The 26038-nt window shown below is 38.0% G+C and overlaps 1 protein-coding gene across 2 annotated transcripts in view; it reads right to left on the bottom strand.

Annotated features, from left to right (window-relative positions):
- Window positions 1-9611: 9611 nt before the first annotated feature.
- Window positions 9612-26038, bottom strand: part of magi3b (membrane associated guanylate kinase, WW and PDZ domain containing 3b) — a 121126-nt gene continuing 104699 nt past the window's right edge. Inside the window, exons 9-22 of one of the 2 annotated variants that reach the window (XM_083528974.1) lie at window positions 25240-25434; window positions 23546-24169; window positions 20798-20829; window positions 20516-20684; window positions 18831-18928; window positions 18498-18690; window positions 15965-16150; window positions 15602-15787; window positions 14961-15051; window positions 14739-14844; window positions 14462-14599; window positions 13573-13711; window positions 13177-13262; window positions 9612-12704 (exon numbers count right to left, since the gene is read on the bottom strand). In XM_083528974.1, coding sequence (XP_083385100.1) covers window positions 13213-13262; window positions 13573-13711; window positions 14462-14599; window positions 14739-14844; window positions 14961-15051; window positions 15602-15787; window positions 15965-16150; window positions 18498-18690; window positions 18831-18928; window positions 20516-20684; window positions 20798-20829; window positions 23546-24169; window positions 25240-25434 — 2207 coding nt within the window. In that variant the 3' untranslated portion in view covers window positions 9612-12704; window positions 13177-13212. The remainder of the gene's footprint in view (window positions 12705-13176; window positions 13263-13572; window positions 13712-14461; window positions 14600-14738; window positions 14845-14960; window positions 15052-15601; window positions 15788-15964; window positions 16151-18497; window positions 18691-18830; window positions 18929-20515; window positions 20685-20797; window positions 20830-23545; window positions 24170-25239; window positions 25435-26038) is intronic. The other variant, XM_083528973.1, reaches the window with a different exon arrangement.

Raw genomic sequence — 26038 nt, 5'->3', positions numbered from 1 at the left:
AGCTCTGCTACCTCCAGCTCCACCTCCTGTCTTTTACTCAATGCCACTGTCTCTAATCCATACAGCATCGCAGGTCTCACCACAGTCCTATAAACTTTCCCTTTCATTTTTGCAGATACCCTACTATCACAAATCACTCCTGTCACTCTTCTCCACCTACTCCACCCTGCCTGCACTCTTTTCTTCACTTCTCTAACACACTCTCCATTACTTTGCACTGTTGACCCCAGGTACCTGAATTCCTCCACCTTCTCCAGCTCTTTTCCCTGCAACCGCACCACTCCACTGCCCTCCCTCTCATTCACACACATGTACTCTGTCTTACACCTACTGAGTTTCATTCCCCTTCTCTCCAGCGCATATCTCCACCTCTCCAGGCTCTTCTCAACCTGCTCCCTACTCTCACAACAAATCACAATATCATCCGCAAACATCATAGTCCAGGGAGACTCCTGTCTGACCTCGTCCATCAACCTGTCCATCACCACTGCAAACAGGAAAGGGCTCAGGGCCGATCCTTGATGCAGTCCAACCTTCACCCTGAACCAGTCTGTCGTACCTACTGCACACTTCACTGCCGTCACACTGTCCTCATACATGTCCTGCACCACCCTCACATACTTCTCTGACACACCTGACTTCCTCATACAATACCACAACTCCTCTCTTGGAACCCTGTCGTACGCCTTCTCTAAATCCACAAATACACAATGCAATTCCTTCTGTCCCTCTCTATACTTCTCCATCAACATTCTCAAAACAAATAAGGCATCTGTGGTGCTCTTCCTCGGCATGAAACCATACTGTTGCTTACAGATGGTCACCACTTCTCTCAGCCTGGCTTCCACTACTCTTTCCCATAACTTCATGGTGTGACTGATCAACTTAATTCCCCTGTAGTTAATGCAGGTCTGCACATCTCCTTTATGCTTAAAGATCGGTACCAGCACACTCCTTCTCCATTCCTCAGGCATCTTCTCACCTTCCAAAATCCTGTTAAACAATCTGGTCAAAAACTCCACTGCCATCTCTCCTAAACATCTCCACGCTTCTACCGGTATGTCATCTGGTCCAACCGACTTTCCACTCTTCATCCTCTTAATCGCTGCTCTCACTTCCTCCTTACTAATCCTATCTACATCCTTCTTTACCAACTCCACATCATCTCTGATTTTCCTCATTCATCAGCTGTTTAAAATACTCCCTCCACCTTCTCAACACACTCTCCTCACTAGTCAACACATTTCCCTCTCCATCCTTTACTGCTCTAACTTGCAGTACATCCTTCCCAGCTCGGTCCCTCTGCCTGGCCAATCGGTATAAATCCTTTTCTCCTTCCTTAGTGTCCAACCTCTCATACAGCTCCTCATATGCCTTTTCCTTGGCTTTCGCCACATCCCTCTTAACCTGCTGCCGCATCTCCTTGTACTCCTGCCTACTTTTCTCATCACTCTGTCTATCCCACTTCTGTTTTGCCAACCTCTTTCTTCTTATGCTCTCCTGCACTTCCTCATTCCACCACCACGTCTCCTTGTCTTGCTTTCTATTTCCAGATGTCACACCAAGTACTTTTCTAGCTGCCTCCCTCATCACTCCTGCAGTAGTTGCCCAATCATCCAACACCTCCTTAACACCACTGAGCCTCTGTCTGACCTCTTCCCTGAACCTCACACTACATTCTTCCTCCTTCAGTTTCCACCATCTTATTCTTCTATCAGTCCTCACTCTCCTCCTCTTCTTCTTCTCCTCCAAAACCATCCTACAGACCACCTTCCGATGCTGTCTAGCTACACTGTCCCCTGCCAACACCTTACAGTCTCCAATCTCCTTCAGGTTGCATCTCCTGCATAGCACATAGTCCACCTGTGTGCACCTTCCTCCACTCTTATACGTCACCCTATGATCCTCCTTCTTTTTAAAATAAGTGTTCACCACTGCCATTTCCATCCTTTTAGCAAAATCTACCACCATCTGCCCTTCCACATTTCTCTCTTTAAAACCATACTCACCCATCACCTCCTCATCACCTCTGTTCCCTTCACCTACATGCCCATTAAAGTCTGCCCCAATCACCATTCGTTCTTTCCTACGTACACCATCTACCACTTCATCTAATTCAATCCAGAATCTTTCCTTCTCCTCCATCTCACAGCCAACTTGTGGAGCATAGGCACTGATGACATTTATCATCATCCCTTCAACTTCCACCTTCACAATCATCACCCTATCAGAAACTCTCTTCACCTCCACTACACTCTTACTGTACTCTTCCTTCAGAATCACCCCTACACTATTTCTCTTTTCATCCACACCATGATAAAACAGTTTAAACCCACCTCCAATGCTCCTGGCCTTACTCCCTTTCCACTTGGTCTCCTGAACACACAGCATATCTACCTTTCTCCTCTCCATCATATCAGCTATCTCTCTCCCTTTACCTGTCATAGTACCAACATTTAAAGTACCAACCCGAACCTCCACTCTCCTGCACTGCTCCTTTCCCTGCCGTCTCGGTAGACGTCTTCCTCCTCTCCTTTTCCTCCTATGGCCAACAGTAGCCCAATTTCCACCGGTACCCTGTCGTCTAACGATACCTGTGGCGGGGCCCGGGCCTCGACCAACCTGGTATAAAATTCTCATTTGTGATCCGCTTATTTGATTTGGCACATGTTTTACGCTGGATGCCCTTTGTAACGCAACCCTCCCCATTTACCCGGGCTTGGGACCGGCACTAAGAGTGCACTGGCTTGTGTATCCATAATTCAATTCAATTCAAATCATTTTTATTTGTATAGCGCTTTTAACAATGAACATTGTCTCAAAGCAGCTTTACACAGATAATGCGGTGATTAAAAATGAATATGTTCTTTATGAGTAAGTTTGTCCCTGATGAGTAAGCCGATAGCGACTGTGGCAAGGAAAAACCCCCCGAGATGGCATAAGGAAGAAACCTTGAGAGGAACCAGACTCAAGAGGGAACCCATCCTCATCTGGGTTACACCGAATGTTCATTTGTGGCAGGTATACAATGTTGCGGGGTACAGTGATGATGATCAAAAGTGAACTGTATTCCTGAGTCAGTGTAGGAGACTGTTGACATCAACTACAGTCCAATCCATCCTCAAAGCTCCCGTTCTTACTCCGGAATTTCATGGAACCACCCAAGGCGTTGATGACAAACCTTCCCTAGCTGCACAGAGTGGCCTCCAGTCAAAGAGAACACTATCCAGAGGCAGGCCTGGACGAAGTGGGAATATCCACGGAGGGGAGAGGGGCAGGAACAGTGGTCACTGGAGCCTCAGGAGCATGTTTAACTCGACCGAGAGAGAGAGAGAGAGAGAGAGAGAGAGAGAGAGAGAGAGAGAGAGAGAGAGAGAAAGAAAGAGAGAAGAGGGTGACAGGAAGAGAAGGATATGGATTATTAAGTGTACCTATTGTTGCATGAGAGTTAAAGTCACTGTGCAGTTTGGACTCCGGCAAGACTCGCTATGGCAGCATAACTAAAAGGGAGAACCAGAGGGCAACACAGACATCAGGGATCTCTGGAATAAGAGACGACCCACCACACCACCATCAAGAAACCTGAGTGAACGCGTGAATGTGAGGGGACGACAGCATACAAATATCCCAGTTCACCAAACACTCTATATCAATGTTCTGTCCAGAACTGAGCCTTTACCTTAGAAAAAATCTACTGATTAAAGGCTTGACTGAATAAATATGTTTTCAACCTCGACTTAAACACTGAGACTGTGTCTGAGTCCCGAACACTGATAGGAAGGCTGTTCCATAACTGTGGGGCTTTATAAGAGAAAGATCTGCCCCCTGCTGTAATCTTCATTATTGGAGGAACCAACAGATAGCCAGCACCTTTTGATCTAAGTAGGCGTGGAGGATCATACTGGTACAGAAGTTCACTCAGATACTGCGGTGCGAGACCGTTAAGTGCTTTATACGTCAGTAGTAGTATTTTATAATCAATGCGAGATTTGATTGGGAGCCAGTGTAGACTGATTAATACAGGGGTGATGTGGTCATATTTCCTAGATCTAGTGAGGACGCTTGCTGCTGCATTCTGAACTAACTGAAGCTTATTTATGCACTTACTCGCACACCCAGACAGTAAAGTGTTACAGTAGTCTAATCTAGAAGTAACAAAAGCATGAACTAGTTTTTCTGCATCCTGTAACGACATCATATTTCTAATTTTAGCAATATTTCTAAGGTGAAAGAAGGCGATCCTGGTAATAAAAGTACTTCCGTCTTATCTGAGTTTAGCAGAAGAAAGTTATCGAGCATTCACTGTCTAATGTCCTTTACACATTTTTCAACATTGTAAGAGGATCTCTCTCATCTGGCTTTGCTGAAATATACAGCTGTGTATCATCAGCATAGCAATGGAATCTAATACCATGTTAATGAATAATTTCTCCAAGAGGCAGCATATATAAAGAGAAAAGCAGAGGGCCTAAGACAGATCCTTGAGGAACACCAAACTTTACCTCAGAGAGTGTGGAGAACTCACCATTTACATCAACAAACTGATAGCGATCAGTCAAATAAGACCTGAGCCAAGAGAGAGCTGTTCCCTTTATTCCAACAACGTTCTCAAGTCTAGCAAGTAGTATAGTGTGATCAATGGTGTCAAAAGCTGCACTAAGGTCGAGCAAAACAAGTAAGGAGACAAAACCCTTATCAGAGGCCAATAACAGGTCATTTACCACCTTAACTAGCGCCGTCTCTGTGCTATGATGAGGCCGAAATCCTGACTGATACATTTCAAAAATGTTATTCATAAGTAGGTGTGAGCATAACTGCTGTGCTACAACCTTTTCTAAAATTTTGGATATGAAGGGGAGATTTGATATTGGTCTGTAGTTGGACAGCTGCCATGGGTCAAGGTCAGGTTTCTTAATTAGGGGGTGGATAACTGCCAGTTTGAAGGATTTTGGTATAAAAACCAGTGCTAATGGAAGAGTTTATTATTTTTAAAACAGGTTCAATTACCTCTGGAATTATCTGTTTAAAGAAACTTGTAGGCAAGGGATCGAGAATGCAGGTTGATGATTTTGATGAGGAAATTAATGAAATTAAGTCATTCTCGTGAATAGGAGTAAAACTTTGTAATTGATTGTCTGTTATAATTACACTGCTGTCTACAGGGTTACTTGTAAAATAATTTGGATTTATATTAACCGTCTGGATTTTTTTGCCTGATGTTTTCAATTTTATTATTAAAAAAGTTCATGAAATCATTACTACCTATTGATGGTGTGCATATGAGTGCAGTGCTTTTATTCCCTGTTAATTTTGCTACCGTGCTGAATAGAAATCTAGGATTATGCTTGTTATTTTCTATGAGGGTGGAGAAATATGCTGATCTAGCAGCACTAAGACATTTTCTATAAATTAGGAGGCTCTCCTTCCATGCTATTTGAAATACTGTTAATTTTGTTTGACGCCATTTACGTTCTAATTTTCGAGTGGTCTGTTTTAAGGTGCGTGTATGATCATTATACCACTGTGCTAATTTTTTCTCCCTGATCATTTTGGTCTTAAGGGGAGCTACATCATCTGATTCCTATATTTTGGTTTCTCTCGGGGGACAGACACAGTCTCAATTTGGTGGATCCTGAGTGACGACTCTGTGCAGCTAGCAGACGGTCGGTTTAGCCTGTCTGTCTGCTCCCTGGCCTTGGCTCTAGACAGTCACTTGTTAACTAGTGCTGTTCTGAGACTATGACCTATACTACAAGAAATGAGAGCAGCACCTTCCCGAGTGGGATGGACACCGTCCCGCCCTAACAGGCCAGCCTTGCCCTCAAAAATGCTCCAATTATTAATGAAGCCCACATTTTTTTTGGAGCACCACTCGGACATCCAGCAGTTCAGCGACCATAACCTGCTGTAGGCTACATCGCCACGTCGCATTGGGATGGGGCCAGAGCATGTTACTGCATCGGACATTGCCTTCGCTAATTTACACACCTCTATAATATTACTCTTAGTAACCTCTGACTGTCGAAGGCGTATATCATTAGCTCCTATGTGAAAAACTATCTTAGAGAACCTGTGCTTTCCTAAGAATCTAAGCTGACCTGCTATGTCCGGCGCCCTGGCTCCCGGTATACACATAACCTGTGCTGCTGGTGTCCCTAAAGGTCTAGCTAATTTCACGTGCCTCAGAATGGAGTCTCCTAAAACCAGAGCTCTTTCAGGTTTCTCAGCGGGTGCTTCACTGAGGAGAGCAAACCTGTTGGACACGTGAAGCGGAGAGGAATGGTGCCTTAGCGTTAGCTTTGGCTTTGCGAGTATGCCGCCAAGTCGTCACCCATTCGCCCCGCTGCAAGAGCTCTAATGCCGGAGTCGGGGAATATTAACTTCACCTAGGGCATCCGGGCTTTCCCCTGCAGAACCTGGACTGCTCTCGCACTCACTACTACATAATGGCTGGGTTACTTATGTGACACGATCAAACATATAAATACACATACACTATATTGCCAAAAGTATTGAGTCACCTGACCTTTCCTGCTATATGTGGTTATTTTCCAAACTGTTACCACAAAGCTGGAGGCACACAATTCTATAGGACTTCTTTAGATGCGCTATAATATAATTTAGCATTCACTTGAACTTGGAAACCCAAACCTGTTCCAGCATGGCAATGCCCCCTGTGCACAAAGTGAGTTCCTTGAAGATATGATTTACATGCTTTGGAGAGGAAGATCTTGAGTGGCCTGCTATAGAGCTCTGATCTCATCCCTACTAAACACCTTTGGGATGAATTGGAACGCTGACTGCACCTCAGGCATCCTCACCTACATCAGTACCTGCCTTTCATAATACCCTTGTGGCTGATAAACACAAATATCCATAAGCACACTCTAAAATCTAGTGGAACAGTTTCCCAGAAGAGTGGAGGGAATTGTATGAGCAAATTGGAACTAAATGTGGAATGCAATGTTTAAAAATCACATACCAAACCTATGACTAGGTGACCCAAGATTTTTTGGCAATATAGTGTATCTAAAAATTTTTTTTAGCAAAATGCATCTCCAAATATATTATGCCTTTATAAAATCAAATCACACTACAAAAAGTCAACACTAACCAGAAATCTTGCCATTAAATGTTTTATGCTGAATACTATAGCCTTCTCTGCCTCTAGACATTGTTAAGCCACAAGATTTTATCAGTTCAAATAAGTGGTAGTGTGCACATATTAAAGCGCAGCACATTTCAGGGGAACAGAATGATGGAGTCACAACAGCATTTCTGCTGATAAAACCTACACTAGGAATGAAAAACATTCACCTATAAATCATGTAGCTCTTTTTTTCTCTAGGAATTCTATGTCACTGCAAATGTATAGTGGGATATCAGATGCTCACTTACTGCTGAACTTTATCTGAATCCAGTACATGCCATTCCTACCAGAAACACAAATAGAAAACAGCTTACTATCACAGCTCTGTTTATTTTTCCTTTGGTGTCCTAAAGTAAGAACACAGTGCTGCTCAATGGCATCTTCATAATCTAAGATTTCCTTGGCCAGATTACTGACTATAAAAGAATGAGAAATTTACACAGACACTTTGGATTTCCAGTCCACCCAGTTGTAAAACATTGCCAACAGCTGAAACCCTGTAGGAAAAATCTGGAAAAAGTTTCATACTGTTTAAACTGCTCAAACTTATTTTGTACTGCTTAAAATAAGGAACAGGTTTGTGCATGCTCTTTTTTTTTTTTTGAGAATTACAAATATATTGTAGACCACAAAAATAGAAATTAGCTTACAGAAAATCACAGTATGGTCATTTTAACCCAATTAACCCCACATTAAAATTGTGGCTATGTATTTTAATTTTTTCCTCATAGCAACATCCAGTTACAGCCATACTTTTAGATAAGGCAAATAAACACAGCACAATGCAATTTAAGGAAGGGTTTGGAAATGAACATAGAATGAACAAAACATAATGAAACAAAGTTGATTGTTCCATTTACTATCAGTACATGTGATAGTGTTAAAGAATCACATTATACTCAGTAGCATAATCCAGAGTAATTTCATATCCATCGGGAAGATTTGGTTTCCAAAAAAAGCACTAGTTAACAATGTGTTACTTTACAGGACAGGTCTTAAGCATTCACTTGTATGCATTGATTAAATTTTATTTTATTTTCGAAGCATTTTACAACAAGCATTAAAACAAAGCAGCAATAATGGAAAGAAAAGATCCCTGGAGAGAAAAAAGACTTGACACGGAATCCATTCTGGTTTGCGTGAGTGTGATTGTAAATCATTATTCGTCCACGACTGCATACTAAGTGAAAGATGTTGAAAGAACGTTCATATTGATTATCATCAAAAGCAAGGGTGAAACTTGCCTGTGTTCATTGAGCACTCGTGGGAATGTGTGTTATTAGAGGCATGTTATAGACATCTACAATCGAAAAAAGCAATTGCAAATCAGGCATGGGTCAGTATATACCTCCAGTTAGACAAAAGCAATAGAGTGAGCCAAAGACTAATCAGAGATAAAACATGACAAACATAAAGAAATCAATTCAAAAGGAATAGTCCAAGCAGGTAAATAGAAAAAGAGGTCAAGGTCATGCAGAACTTAGCAGCTCAAAACGAATTTAATTGGGAACAATCTCCAAGCTTTATTGTGTGTATGTGTGAGACATTTAATACATTTATCTAAAAAATTAAATTAAATTAACTGACTGAATAAATGTTCTGGCTTAAGCTGTAAGCTCATCACAAACATGTGGTTGACACTGATAGTCTTTTGCATGATAGTAAATATGGCATCTAAGCTTTATGTTCTGTTTCAAAAACTCTCAAACATCACCTTCTTGTCCTCACTTTGTGGTGTGGGTGCCTGCGTGATATCTAAGGTCCATTCAGGCTCTCAGACATGATTTATTGGACAAGAATTTGAAGTATTAGAGAGTGTTTTTAATCAAGCCTAGTATAGTTGTGTCCTGTCAGCGCCATATGTTTTCGTGGTCATGTGACAATGAGGAAGACGTTCAGTTATATGTCAGACAAAAGCTAATTTCTGCTTATTGTTGTTATTGGCATTGTAATTTTCTTAATTGTTCTGTCATCTACCTCATTTATTTCATACTGTTTGAAATGTCTGCACAATATTACAATGTATTTTCAGACCACTGACTATGTTTTATTTTTATATGAAATTAACATTAACTGGAGCTGCAATAGTAAAATACAGTATGTATATGCTTTGATTAAATAACGTTTTATCATTATTGCCTTCATTATTTTAATAAATCCATGTGCTGTACAACAACAAAAAAATAAAAGATCTTGGGTTAACATAAGATGCCAACCTTCTATTTGTGTCATTAGTTGGCAAAAGACTCCAGCATGAGTCATTTACAAACCATTCATTGGCTTATAATAATAATAATAATATTTAATTATAATATTTTGAATAATATTATATAAATAATATTTGTATCAGGATCTGTTTCAAACAATGCATGTCTGGGAAGATTCTAGCACAGACAGACTGACACATTTCACCAGGTTTATTCTGTAAGAAAACATTGACACATTGGAACTAAACAACCAATTCATGAAGAATAAATGACTTTATTTTACAGTGCATTACCTGACCAAGGAGTATTTTATTTTGTTTTTCATCCACCTTAAATATTCTTTTCAATATTTAAATACAAAAATAATGACATCAATTTACAGATCTCTATTCTTTCTTATGAGAATGCACACATCACGTTTATAAAGGCGCTGTACAATATATAAACATTTACATTTTGGAGCATGTAGACAGACCATTCATATTCCATCACTTGTTGATGAAATGATGTAAGAAAACACCATTTCATTTTCCAAGATTACTAACAGATCTGGGTTGTACATGGTTATAGGCACGGTGCTGAAATACTTTTTATTATGGTGTCCACCTTTAAAACAAAATTCGGCTGGATGTCTCTGAAATAAAGTGGTGGCAACCCTGTTTGTATTTTACCACAAGTCTTGATCATTTGTCACTGATAAAAGAATAAAGGAACTGTAGGCTTTCTGGATGTGCCCCTTGATTCATCATTTATTCCGGCCTGAAAAGCTTATGGTGCCACTGAATGGCTTCAATACATCAAAGCTATCACACAGAACCATTAGCTATTCTACATCAGTTCAAAACCCGAGGTGAATCACGTCATACACACAGCACACACAATGGATGTTCACCAAATCCTTTGGTTTTGATGAAGCATGTCCTGTTATAGTCCATCAACCCACGATCATAAATCAGCCCTTAATGATGCTACATGACATTTTTCTTATGAGTGAAACTGAATACAGATTTATGAAAATGATAAATCAGTGGACACAATATCTGCAATATTCCTGTTTTCTGGGACATTTTCACCTTACCATAGACTTGTATATTGATGTATTGAATTTATCATTAACACAAATGTGAGATACATTTGAAAATGTGTGAATCATAATAATCTTCTGAAAAATATATTTTATATATGAAATTCTTATTTATTTATGTATGTATTTGTATATTTTATTTTTTTTAGTTCAGGGTCTCAACTGCCTGTGTTTGCATTTGGTTTAAAGACAGACACCCAGAAAGAAGTCAAATAAATGAGACACCAATAATGACAAGACAACTGAAGACACTTGTTCTGCATGTACAATTAGTTTTTGATGGGTCAAAATAGTTGCTACTGAGTAAAAGCTACCGCAGTGCTTCATTTACGTAACTGTACACATCATATTCAGTGAGCTGATATGGCTACATATCTCAATGCTGATACACAACTAATGGAGGTTTCATAGAAATAACAAAGGAGCACAAGTTTCTGGTCTTTTGCAATAATAATAATAATAATAATCATAATCATAATCATAATAATTATATGATTTGAAGATCAAGAATTTAGGCATGTCAGTGTCAGAGAACAGTCTACAAAAGTCCTTAAAGCTAGTTGCTGCAGATAATTCAGCCCCGAACCTCTATGTAAAGTTCTTTGTTAAAAGTGTGGTTGAAACTCATATGTCCAAAGCATGCAATTAAAAGTAACTTCTGGGACAAAAGTCTTTTTTTTCCTTTTTTTCCATGCAGTGATAGAGGCAATAATTGCAGTAGGGACAAAAAGACTCAAGGGCATATCATAAAACTCAAAGCATAAAAGTCATGTTCGTTATTTTGGTGATTAGCAGGGAAGTATGGTCCCTTTCATTGCATATGAATGAACTGCATTGTGACAGACAGCCAGAAATCCAAATTTTTTAAAGCTGTCAAAGTGGAAACATTAGAGCAGAAATGAGATCCTGTTGACTTGACCAAAATGTCACAGTAGATGTTTTGTAAGGAACAGACGATCTAGTTCAAGCCTCTGCTCAGTGAAAATTGCCCACAGCATGGAGGGGATAAAAGCAGAAAAGCCACAACTCTTTCTTTTTTACAGTTTTTGCCCATCCTGTGAGTTAAAAATATAGAAATACTGGATTTAATAGGAGCATAATGAAACCCACTTTGCAGCGTTGAAATGAGTGTCAAACGTGGGAGAAGAGGGTGGAGAACGGCAGCTTTGTAAACATGGTTGTGAAAGTGGCAGAACAGTATTCTGATGCTTTAGTTAACCGTACAAATCCCGCATAACCTCATCACGAGTTAGAATGCGTGCAAAACTGGGTTCTGTAGGGTGATCATTTTGATCTGGTGCACCTGTCATGGTCAACACCTCAAATTCATTCTGGTCCTCATTTTGTATTACTATATCATGTACCTCTATATCCCTTTCTTTACCCTGTGTTTTTCTATTTGAAACTCTGTGCGTTTTTTTACTATTTCTTTGCTGTATTTTGTCCTCTTTTTTGTGTTTATGATGACTCTGTCTTTTTTGGACTGTGGATCTGCCGACATCTTGGTCTTTCTCTGTGTCCTCTGGTTGCTTTTTCCTTCTTGACATGCTTCTCAACTTCACCTCTTTTTCTGGCATTACTCCAGCATCTACCGCCTCTTCTTGTCCATTCGTTTCGACATTCTTTCTGTTCCTGCTCCCTCTTTTCTTAGTTCTTTGCCTTCCTCTTGAGCCATCTTCTTCTACCCTATGATCACTACGATCATTTTTTTCCTCCCTTTCTAATGACCTGTTATTTTCTTCACCATTGTCCACCACTTCCTGTCGTGAATTATTTGACTGTTTGTGACTTTTTGTTTGGCTTGGTTGGTGTTTGCTTGGCTTCTTGTGCTTCCTATGATCTTGTGAGCGATGTGGTGGCTTTTCCTTGGAGTTGTGAGAGTCATCTTTGATTTTAGATGAACCATTACCTTTTCTTTCTGTACTTCCAGAGTAAATATTGTACTCTCTAGATTTGCTTCTCTTGTCACATTTTGTTTCCCTGGTTGCAGGAGATGCAGAGGTTTGAAGCTTGGTGCTTCTCTTTTTGCTGCTTTTTGGACAAGGAGAAAGACTGGACCTGGACTCAAAATAGATGGGAGAGAGGGCAGGGGAGCTCCTCCTGTTTCTATTCTCTCTCTTCTTCAAGGAGGATGAGGGTGAAGATTGAACAAGTGGTGAGCAGAATGAAAAGGCAGAAGCATCATTTGGCAGCTGCTCTGTGAGAAAAATGTCATCTTGTGAGCTTAGAGGTGAAGAGACTCCTGGATCTGGTGCTTCAGGGCCTGAAATGAGAAAATACCACACATTATCTAGAGTATGGAAAGCATTACAAAAGCAAGGTCGAGGATTTTATGAAGGCCAAAGTGTTCCAAAATAATATAATGTTTTTTTTTTTTAACTGATAATGAACTATTTCAATGGAAAAAGAGCAATAAACATGGCTGTTGTGAATTAAGTAAATATTAACAAGTGTGTCATGCTTGTTGCATCACAACTGCAGGAGTCCTGAATTTATTACATATGTAGCCAGTAACAATAAAACATATCTACAGTATGATCAAATCTAATGATATCAATTTGGTTATCTACATGATTAGTTATTTATTTTTAAGTCCATTCAACTGTGATATACAGTAAGACAGATTAGTTTACTTTTGAAGAAAATATGGAACGAATACAGTCATTCAAGTGGAGTAAAATTTTTTCAGCTGTGTGAGCAGATGGTGAGTGAAGGCCGGAGAGAAACAGAATTACCACACTGAGAAAGGATGCCCAGAGGGAAAGAAACTGTTAGTGATGGTGCTCCTGGGGGTAGTAACACACAGCAGAACTTATATTACCTAGGAAGAGTGAGAGTGGAAGAAAGAAAGAAAGAAAGAAAGAAAGAAAGAAAGAAAGAAAGAAAGAAAGAAAGAAAGAAAGAAAGAAAGAAAGAAAGAAAGAAAGAAAGAAAGAAAGAAAGAACAATACTATGTACTCTACATATATTTAATACTAGTTACACATAATGATAGTGACCCATATATCACAGATATACTGTATATTGTTTGTAATGTGTGTGTGTGTGTGTGTGTGTGTGTGTGTGTGTGTGTGTGTGTGTGTGTGTGTGTGTGTGTGTGTGTGTGTGTACTGTTCAAGAGAGAGGCTCACTAGTGTCAGTCACAAGCCCCTGTCCAGGTCTCAGGAGCAGCAGTACTTTATTTCCTCCAGCCTGGATGAGTTCAATGGCTCTTGTGTGACTGATACCTTGTGTGTGCTCACCATTGATTTCTACTATCTGATCTCCAACCTGCCAGTAGAAAATATAATAAATAATACAAATCAGGACAGTCATGTGAGGTTATGTGTTATGTATTCTGAATGTACTTTTATGCTGGTCTAAAGAGCGCTGCTCTTTTTGTTTAGTGGGTTACTGATTGAAGAATTGACTAAATATGTGCATGTTCAGCACATACATCTATCTCTGTAAACCTCGGATGTTGATTAGGAATCTATTAATAAACTCATTCAATAAATCATCAATCAGCCGTACCATTTTGTTTGTTCTCACTGCATTTTAAAAACTTTGGTCTTCACTGCTAGTCACTAGTAATTGGCTTTTTACCACAATGTTCTGACCATCTATAATGCCTTAATTTCTAGCAGATGCGTTTATATTTTTAGCCCTAATTCACTCCACATCATTATAAATGTCGGCTTCCTTTTCATCTCCCTTGTAATTCTGTATATTATTTTTTGGGAAAAAAGGTTCTATAATACTGCAGAACTGAGCAATGATATCACCTAAAAATCAAGGGTTAGAGCTGCAAATAACAGGTGTGCTGTGATACATGTGTTAGTTATGGTGGAAGAATCTTTGTACAGGTAATTACTATGTTGTCTTTATAACATCAGTAGTATTATATGTGATAAATATATAAAGCATATGAATATGCAAGAGATTTTGTACAGATTATACTGTATGTATCAGGCTAATGAAAAAGCACATTTTAGCTCATGTAGGTTGGCCTAACTGTAAAAGTTCAGATGCTCCATTGACCTGAATCCTGCCATCCTGAAGTGCAGGGCCATCTTCGGCCAGTCGCAGAATGTAGAGGCCCATGTTGTACTCCGTCCCTCCTCTCAGGCTGAAGCCAAAACCACGTGGGCCACGCTCCAACTCCACAAGAATACAACCCTGCACACCCATACACACAAAACACACATTTATCAACTTCTTGTGCAGTGTTTTCTGTAGGTTTTTCTTCTTTCTAATTCTCACTTTGCAACATGCCTATTATAAGATTCAATATGAGTGAGAACCGTCGGTGCCTTGCCTGTTTGGAGCTTGTAACACACAGTGTTTCTTTTTCATTGTCGTTAATCATTTTATATTCGGCCCACACCAACTCATCTCTGTTCTCATCTGGATCTAGATCATACCTGCAAGTAACAGACACACTGGAGCTTCATGCACATCTTGCATAATCTCAAAAGTTTAAAAAAGACCTTCATATATTATACTATAATGACGTGATCAAGGTTGTGAGTGTTGCTACCTCTCCTCCTGTGTGCTGGATTTCAGGGTCCTGTGCTGCAGCGCTGGGCTCTGTTTGGCTGAGCTGGCTGCAGAGGGCGGGCCTTTGTATTCTGAATCAAAAGAGCCAATCAAAACAGATGTTTGTTTAAAACCTTTGCATTACTTTAAGTTAATACAAAGTTTTTAGCAAGTTTTTTTTAAAGGGGCTATTTAAAAAAACAAATAAACGATTCATTCAAAAATATTTAATGTTTGCACTACATATATTACAATAGTGTTTCATTTATATCAGGAAATTACCGTAGGATATTTTCCATATGGAGTAAACATACAATGAAAGACAGGTATTTATTTAACTGCCACATGTGTAATCAAAATGTATAAGGCTGCATTATTATACCACATAAATAAACACTGTAAGTGCATACTAAAAATAGAAATATTAAGCCAGATATTGAATAGTATCTTTATATCACTTATTACTCTTAATAACTCTAAACAGATTCCTAGCAAAAGCTCAAAACCTTTGACCCAAAATACCCTTGACACAAAATGTATTATATTTCAGATTAGCTTAATCAGGTTAATATAATTAATGATATGAGATTTTTTAAATATATTTAGACCTAGGTAATCTTTCCTTACTAACTGGTTACTCACCATCTTCAGGAACGACAGACAGTGTGACAGCATTACCGGCATCTCTAATAAGCTGCACAATATCGCTGTGAGAAAGCTCGATAATAGACCTGCTATTAACAGCAGAGATACGATCACCCACACTTAACAGACCACATCTATCAGCCGGACTGCCCTCGATTATGCGACCAATCTTATGAGGGATCACTGAAAAAAACATTAAACACAAACACCTCAGATTTGGGTTGTTAAAGGAAAATTATAATGACAGGAAAATAACTACACTATACTGTATAGCCAAATGTTTGTGGACACCTGATCAGCACACTGATGTTTTAACAGTAAGTATTTATGTATGTAGTGTTTAATTTATTCTTTACTTGCCTCCAGGTGGGGGTTTGCTTTTGGATGTGAGAATAACAAAGCCAAAGCCTTCATTATCTCTGCGATGGAGTGTAATATCCATCAATTCATGTTCCAAAACACTTGGGACTTGAACACGCGGGGTTTTTGGAGAACCATTCATTAACACCGGAGCCATGTTTCTTGCCCCATCATCATCAGACACATCTGTAAAAGAGAAATGCTCTGTAAGCATGGAAGCATTGTACCTTGATGAATGAATGATGATAAATAAAGCTTCGCAGACATTATCTACATACAGTAAATGTTACAGTAGTTGATGATTAGCAACGAATATGTGCTGTACAGGATGTTTACATTATTTATCAGTGATGACCAGCTTATATATTTGTTTTTATTATAGATACAGACAAACATTTTTTAAACATTAAACATACAGTTTAAGGGATTAGAGGCCCAGAGAGTTTTAGAAGACAGATGATTAATAGAAACTTATGATAGATAGATGGTGATCTGTGTATATATGTGTATATGTGTGTGTGTGTATATATATATATATATATATATATATATATATAAATAAAAAACCTAACCCCTTACCTTAACACAATGTTTCCTACGGTGCCTCTTACTGTTCCACAAATTAAACATTCTACCTCATTTGTAATATATTTTTTACCTTGTACCGTATTCCTGGACAAGAGCACTGAGCTAGTCAGTGAACCTGTACCTTATACACTGCACCCCTATATGTTGAACATGTTGTATAAACATATACAATATATTAGGATTTTTTATTTATATACATTGCTTAATTGCGAAATATTTGGGCTGTCATTCGATTAAAATATTTAATCACGATTAATCGTATGGTTGTCATGAGTTAACTCATGGTTAATCGCAACTTAATCACACATTTTTATGTTTTAAATGTACCTTAAATGAATACTTTTCAAGTTTTTAATAAACTAATTGTAACTGCGTTATTAGAGAGCAGAAAGAGGTGGAAATATTTTACTAAATATTCTACTTAAGTAAACACCTTTACAAATGAAAGTGCAATTCTTATCACGTTTTTAAAGTGGGCTTGTGTGAGGTATTTATGCCTAGCCACTGTATTACCTGCAGCACACAGTGCTCAGCACTTTCCCTGTTTGAAAACAGATACACCTGTAGACAACAACAAAATATTTTATCTCCATAAGAAGTCTTTTTGCTGTGTTGCTGTCCCTGTGCTTGGCATTGTAGCTCTCCGGCAGACTAAAAGATTGCGGAGCTCTGTTTTCTATGGGAAACCAACTAACTAGGAACATGTACCTCATACAACCCTGCTTTAAAACAACTAAACTATCACGTTAACATTCACACAGTTACATTTGATGTAACGGTATCTGACCTCATATACTGTACCCACTTTCAATTAAACAATTAAACAGGTGGTTATTTTTATGGGATAATTGTCTTTATAAACAAGTCAAATTCTGTCTACAGATCAAATAAACTAGGAAGCTTTTATGAATTTGTTCACTGATTAGAAAAAAAAACTGTTTATTTTAGTAGCAAAGAAAGCAAGAACAAAAAAAACACTATGGTCAATTACTTGTATCTAATGTGAGTTATGCATTTTCACAGCAATACAATCACCTGTTATAAGGTCATTTATAATAATGAGAGAAATCGCAAATGCAGATTAAAAATTCATACAGTGAGCATGTGCATTGAACAACTCTGTTGTTTTCTGTAGAGTTTTGTTTGGACACTGCATTCTCAACAAAAGTGTGTGACTGTTCATACAGTAATGCTCAAATCTAATGGAGCATCAGCAGATCTACTCTAAAATATAACACTTTTCATTAATTTGATATGACACCCAAATTTCATATTGAACTGGTAATATGGTAACTTCAGTTACAAATTTCCCCCCAAGTCCCCATTAATTTCCAATTCATGTGCATTAGCAATGTCACGTAGTGATCTAACGCAACAGTACAATAATTATGTAGTGTGAACTAAAGATATAAGTATTATTATATGGGCCGCTCTGTAAAGCGCATGCACAGTTTTTTCTGGTGCGATTTTTTCCCTTGCATTATTTATTTATATATATTTTTTTTACTTAGTAACAGATATAATTACAATTTTGTTAAGTACATAAACTAAACATACTTCAGTAAAAGTAAAATTACAGTTAAAAAAACCCTGATTAATTTACAGTAACGAAAGTAACATGTAACCAGTCACTTTCCACCTCTGTATGTACATGCAAATATATATTTTCAAAATTTATGTATACAATTATAAAATATAAATATAAAGAGTAAGTACACAATACAAAATTGATAGATGTCACAGAAAAAATAGGAACAAAGAAAGCATGCTAGAAGCTTTAAAAAAAAAAAAAAGAAAAGAAAAAGGTACCAGTAACCAGAAAATTAGAAAGCAAAGAACATTAAAAAAGCAGTAGTAAAACTATAGAAAAAGTTTTTGTGCATATAACGGAAACACTAAATAATAAATAAAGTAAAAGTTTATAACATTGAGATTAAAAACTCACCCCTGTAGATGACTTTTCGGCGTACAGTCAACAGCACTTGCCCATTGCGAGCTGCATTGGTCATCAGATCCAGCACTTGCTTGTGAGATTTGCCCCTTACCATGATGCCATCAATGGCCATCAGCTCATCTCCTGCCCACAAATGCCCATCTTTCTCTGCTGCTCCCTGGGGGATTATAGCGCCTATGTAGACCTAAAGAAAAAAATGTAGTATTTAAAGCTGTGCAAACCAATGATAACATCACAGGTCAGATTACTTTAAAAAGCACATTTATACTCAAATGGTAATAATTATCAAAATTTAGGAGAAAAGTGTTAGAAAATAGAATTTACTGGCTGTTCGGGTCCTTCTCCTCCGAGCACCCGAAACCCAAATCCTGTCTCTTGATCCCTCTTTATAAACACATCCAGCTCTTTATACTGAGGCAGTGCTGAGAAACAGTTCATAACACCAAACTCTGATTCAATATGCAAGTCAATATAGAGTAGGTTCTATCACTTATTATTTAAATTTAAATGTTATACGTTTTTTTTATTTTTTATATTAGGTATAAGGTGCAGTATGTTTAGCAATATTATTATGAAAATTTTATTTTAGTGACCTGTAAATGTTATAACAACAACAACAACAATAATAATAATAATAATAATAATAATAATAATACTTATAATAATAATAATAATAATAATAATAATAATAATAATAATAATTAGGGCTGCAACAACTGTTCGAGGAAATCTAAATATTCGATAATGAAATTTGTTGTCAAAAAATGCCCCTATCGATTAGTTAGCTGCTCAAGTTACAGGTTAGTGTGACAGTAAGTTAATACTGCTACTTGCGAAAAAGCGCAGAGAATAGGGTCAACCAGCAGGAGGAAAAAGTGTGCGTCCCAAGTCATGAGAGCATTTTATATTAAACGCAACAAAGAAGACTTTAACCTGCAAGTTATGCAAAGCGGAGCTCATGTGGTAAAGAAGTACCACAGTGATGCACGAGCACATGAGAAGAAAATACAGTGGTATCACGGATGAAGGCGAAACATCATCACGCTAAGCACAAACTGTATAATTCTCATCAAAATGGTGTCGTTTAATGAAGTGCTATTGTGTAAACTATTTGTTTGCTAATTTCTGGACGGTCGCATTAGATCTGTTCTGTCGTGACTCGCGAGCATCAGGTTGTGCAATCAGCTCGCTCGCTACATAGTTATTGATTCAATTAAATTGGTGCAAACAAACACTAAATCTAAAAGCAGCAAATAACAGAAATGTAAATAAATACATTTTGAGTTACTGTTGTGGTTTATAGTAAATGCTTATACATTTGTAAACTAATGCATATTTTTTTCTTTCTTTTTAATTAAGTCTGTTAGCTTGCTGTTTTTCTACATTCCAATTTCCTTTTATTTTATAGCATTTGTCTGCTACAACAGTTACATCGTTTTTTTAAACGCGATTTACTGTGGCTATATTACGTTTAAATGCTTGTTTTCAATGTTTGTATATTTAATTTATGCATATATCATTTAATTATTATAAAAAAAATTTAATTAATTATATATTCCAGATGGTTATATCTTTACAACTGAAAAAAATGTCTGTGTATTTATTTTAAACAATAATTGTCAAACTAATGTATTATATTTTATATAGATTTTTTGCATGGTTGTCAAATTGCCATCAGCAAAATATAATCCAAATGATTAATTGATTTACACAAATTGCATCACCTTTCATACTGAAATGCTTTTTTTTTTTTATTTTTTATTTACAAAAAGAAACAACCCAGCATGAGCGAATCAGTTCAAGAAGAAATCCCAATGCACTCCTCAACAGGCAGCTACTATAATCTGTAAAATGTCAGAATTAAAGATATTTAAACTCAATACATTTTAGGTACACTTTTATGCAATTAATTGATTAATCTAGAGAGGTTGGAGTGTCTGATTAATCGATTATCAAAATAATCGTTAGCTGCAGCCCTAATAATAATAATTACTCCTTGACTTGCATACCTCTCTGTAAAGACTCATGTCCAATGCCTTTGGGCTTGCTCTGACGAAGGGTTACGTCTCGTCTCGGAGAGCTACTAGGCAATGTGCTTGAATAATAAGTGAGCGCTTGGGGGGCTCCGACATCATGACACTGGTCCAAAGTCTCCAGGCTGGCACTTATTTCCTGTCTCTGTATGCCACAAGTTAAAAGTGCATGCTTTTAAGTTAACATACGTTCATCTTTCCATTCTGGCGACTGAAGCCTTGTGGTTTTAAACATAAAATAAGGATTATCATACTCACAGGTCTAAGACTTTTTACTGGTGAAGTCTGACCTACAGGCAGAAATAAGAAGACGATGATGAGATGATGAGAAAGGAACAAAGGCATGACACAATGAAATGTGTGCAGCAAATATTAATATGAGAATAAAATGATGGTGTGGAATCCTTTTTTATCTAATTTAATACATCTTTAAGACAGCTAGTATTCATTTGTCATCAGTAACCAATTCATCCTGGTCACAGTTGGTGCAGTAGAACACGATGCATACACACATTCACACTTATTCACAACTAGGAGCAATTATAAATAATGTGCCTGCAAGGAAATGTTAGGACATCCAGGGGAAGCACATCTGGATGCTTGGATTGAACCGGATGGGTAAAAATGATATATATCCTGCATATTTATTTTTACTTCAGGTACATAGTCTAAAGTACCATTTAAAATACAATCTTATACACTTAAACTAAAATAGCTATAACTCACTTAATGATATCACAAGCTCTCCAGGGTGAGCTGGACAATCGCATATGCTTGATTTGATCAGAGCTTGTGATATTATTGATTAAGTTTGGCTGGGCTTACCCTGCCAAGAATGTTTGATCCATCATGAATTCAGTTAAAACACTGTAAAATGTATTAAATCGAGAATTAAAAATTTGTGAAAATGTGTACAGCAGATAAAGGAAGTTATATCTTCTCAATTATGAATCAATGGATCAAGCTGCATATCAGGACCATGGTTTTGTTTAAAATTACCTTAAATCAGGCCTCTATTTTAGATAAGGATACAGTCAAAGAAGACAGCATTTAGCATTTTATTTGTAAATGGGTAGGTGTAAAATGCTGATTAATTCTGAAAGACATGAAAGTTTCTAAACTACTCAGTGTATTATTTTTTCAGTAAAACCGCTAAGCAAAGTACCACAATCAATATTAGAAGAAAGAAAGGAAAAAAATAAGGAGAAAGTCTGCATTAACTGCATTTCCCATGAAAGATGAGCCAATAACTTCTAGTGAAACAAATGGCAGGCTCTCGCCATGAAGAGATCTGTGAGCTAAGAGTTGAAAAGCATATTTCATCTAAGACATATTAAAGATGGATAGAGGACATGTACATGAAAAGAGAAGAGTGATAGAAAGTGTGGGGTAGGAGGTGGCTCCAGAGTGAGGAGAGAGAGAGAGAGAGAGAGAAAGAGAGAGAGAGATAGATAGAGAGAGATAGAGAGAGAGAGAGAGAGAGAGAGAGAGAGAGAGAGAGAGAGAGAGAGAGAGAGAGAGAGAGAGAGAGATTGCCTAAAATCCTAATGACCGATCCAGGGTTCCATCTGTTAGCACAAAACCTACGGTCTACACATCCCCAAGCCTGATGTGACTGTAACTCAAGAAGATGGAACACACATGAATTAACAATATCTATTTCACTCTCACTTGCTTGTTTTTTTTTTTAACTAGTAAAAAAGGCAAAGAAAGGTTCACGTTCTAACCTTTGCTCTAAGTAATTCTAGGTTTAACTAGAATTTTACTAAGAAGTAATTCTAGGTTTAACTATCTTTCTTTAGTTTTTCCTGGTCCTCTTCTCTTTCCTTTTTCTGCCTCTATTTTCCTCTATTCTAGAATAACAGATTCTCAACCTGTCTCTATCCTCTCCCTCTTCTCCTTCTCAGCCAACTTATTAGCATTCTCTGGGATATGAGCCTAGACTTGCAGTAATACTCTAGTGTTCAAAGTGCATATGAATTCCTAGGCGCTGGTTAGTGGTGCAGTGATGCATCCCGCAGCTGGTACTTAGGTTCATGTTCAAGCTGTGCTGTAGGTCACCCATGAGGATGGCTGGCACTGCTTGGTTTACAGCTGGAAAAACTCAGGAGATGCAACTCTTAAATTACTATGCAACATGCCAGAAACTCAGGAACCCGAATTGTCACCATTTTGTTCTTTAATGTAGAAGATTGGCAAAATATAATGACTTGAGTTCAAACAAAAACAACAAAAATGTTCAATATTCTGAAAAAATTACTTTCTTTCCAGGGCATTCTACACCAAGGGGGAGTGCAAATAAGCTATGAGCTGAACAACTGCATGCCAGTAAATGGATTAGTTGTTTTTTTTATATATATATATTTATCACAGCCCAGGTCAGTTCTTTGTTAGAGCTTGTTTTGGCTTTAGGGTTTTGCACATCTGGTTCCTGTTATTTCTGCCCATTTTTCTTGGCAAATTTGCTTGAGATCTGTCTGACAGTCTTGAAAACCACTGATGAGCAGCAATTTTACTATGGAATTGGTGTTCTTAGGGTGATAGTACTGGTTTGGCAAAAAACAATATTTTTTATCTCAAAAGACCAGAAAACTTTTTTCCCACATGCTTGCTAAGTCTGCAGAGTGTCTTTTGACAAACTTTAAATAGGAATTTATATGGCAAGCCAAATATGTATGCAATGCATTGATGACAATATCAGTATCACTGTAAATACAAGATCATTTTAAGACCTTGTTAAAGTAGTGCATTCTAGCTGGTGCTTCCAACACTACAAGCAACCTGTTAAACAAAGAGTCTAGAATTCGAGTTGCTGCATAAGCAAACAAATAATAATTTGCACTAATATTAAACAGTGTATAATTAGAAATTAATAATTACACATCATTGGCAGCTAATTAGATATATAAGATTAGCTTAATCCCAAAACAAACACAATATACAAAATAATTTTTTTTTGGTTCTTCCATTGAAAATTCTCTTTCATGCCCTATTTGCTTTCCTCACCTCCTCGCAGCACCAGTAGGTTAACCTCACTCCCCACTGGCAACTCCTTGAGTATCTCTACCACTTGTGCATGACTCAAGGTCTGGACATTCTGCCTGTTGATCTCCTTTATGACATCACCCTTAAGCAGGCCACGGCACCACTGTGCATCTAGGATCATCTTCACCTTCTGGCCGAGAGGACTGTCAGCAATGGCAAATCCAAACCCCCCTGGGCCTTTTACCAGGGGCACAGTGACCAGCTCCGGGTGCAGCATTCCACCCTCAGGCCTTTCATCGGAGCCTGTGGGAATGCTGGGTAGGGCTGCCACAATAGGTCGCCCGCTGGCATCGGTAGTGAGGTAGTGGAGCTCCTGGGAGGAGGCATGCAAAGCATCACCCTTCACAAGCAGCGGCTGCCCGTTAATAAGAGGTACAGCTGTTACCACTTCAGTAGCCGAAGCAGGAGGAGGTGGAGGAGGGGGAAGGTCTTCATTGTCCTCCTGCACATCTGGAGGCAAGGAGTAGCCACGGCACAGAACCATATCCACATATTGGCTGATGGGGATGCACTGAAACATCTGCACCACATCATTATGGGTCTTGCCCAGGACCAGCGTGCCATTGATCTCCACGATTACATCACCTGAGAAAAAAGAGGAGTTAATAAGATATCCTGAAAATGTGACAAATAAGAAAATAAAAATAAATAAAAAGTTTAACCTAAATATTTCATTTATTCAAACGTTAATTGGTGTGAATTATTTGCATTTATATCAGTACTACTGCTTTTAAAGAATATTTCAGGATGAAAAATAAAAATCTATTCTTCATCTACACACATCTGTATGTCCTTATTAAACGTTCCTCTTCTACTATAGCAAGCCAAGGCTTTCTACTACATTTTGGAATGTGGCTGTGGTAATATCCCATTCAGCCTAAGAGCATTAGTCAGGTCAAGCACAGATGCTGGGCGAGGAGATCTGGCATGCAATCAGCAGTGTTTAATGGGGTTGAGTCAGGTCTCTTTAAAAGTTCCCCAACCTTGGCAAACCATGTATTCATAAATCTCACAAGGGCGTTGTCATGATGAAACATGTTTGGGTTTCTTAGTGCCAGTAAAAGGCATTTGTAGTACTACGGCATATAAAGACGTCGGTACTTAGGTGCTTTCAGCTTTTGTGTGTCAGTATTTTGAGGAAAGGCAAATATAGGTGTTACAGTCAGATGTAAACTGCATTTTACAGAACAAATCATGCTTATAATATGTGTAAAGGCAGTTGTAGAGAAGGGTCAATATATGTAAAACACATATAAGTTATATAACACATAAGTTATATTTATAGTTTTAAATCAGTGGTTAATTTGATCAGTGTATTTGTGTGTACAGATATAACCAATTGTATAAAAACACATATTTATTGACAGAATTAACAACTTTCCATAGCTTTATGTTATATATATAACGTGTGTGTGTGTGTGTGTGTGTGTGTGTGTGTGTGTGTGTGTGTGTGTGTGTGTGAATGCTTTCTGAATAAACTGTTTTTTAGTCTTTGCTCAGAATGGAGAGATTCTTATATTTTCCTAATGTCCAAAGCTACATAAAGGATGAATACAATGATATATTCTTTTAATTAACAAACACATAAACAAAGTATGAGGAGCACTGGGGTCATCATTTTCTTTGATCTGTTGAGGTCTAGTTCTCTCTCTCACCAGAAGCCATCTTGTTGTCTTGTGCAGCTGGTCCATCTGCCAGTACCTTCTTCACCTGCAGGAACTCATCAGGTCGGTCCCCTCCGATGATCGTGAAGCCGAAACCCTGAGAGCTCTTTTTCAAAGCTGTGTGGTATAACTCGCCCTTCAGCTGAGTCGGGTCACGAGTGAAGCCCGGAGTTCCACCTTCAGCACCTAAAAAAGGAATAAATTGGAATTCCAGTCAACTCTTTTGTTTAAATTGTATATTTTCTGATATGATTATTCTGACAGGACAATAATAACAGGAGTTTTTTTTTAGCGCTCAGCTAAACAAAAGCAGCAGAGACAAATGAGAGAGAGTGAGCTGCATGAGAAAGCTCTGGCTCCTGATGATAGCTTTTTTTATGCTTGACTGACCTATAATTAAACAAACAAAGTGCTTCACCCAGCTGCCGTTATAAACAAATCCATTATAACACTTGGCTTTATGACACTGCAAATGAGATCATTCATTACCAGCCACACAGCCCCAAACAGATTCCAAATACTGCCATTACTTTTTCCTTCTCATGTTGACCAGAAGTGTTTAAAGTGGTGTTTACAGAACGCCACTGGTTTATTCTCTCTCTCTCTCTCTCTCTCTCTCTCTCTTTCTCTCTCTCTCTCTCTCTCTCTCTCTCTCTCTGTTTCTCTTTCTTTCTGTTTGAACCATGAACACATACAGGAGCACAAGGTCAATCTAGGATAATTCATAATCTAAATCAAGCTGACAACGATCACGTATAGGAAGTACAATGAAACCAAACCTGAACACAAA

This window comes from Silurus aristotelis (assembly GCF_946808225.1).
Source record: "Silurus aristotelis genome assembly, chromosome: 2".
NCBI lineage: Eukaryota > Metazoa > Chordata > Actinopteri > Siluriformes > Siluridae > Silurus > Silurus aristotelis.
Note: the sequence above shows the minus strand (reverse complement) of the source record. Positions and strands in the feature narration are given on the sequence as shown.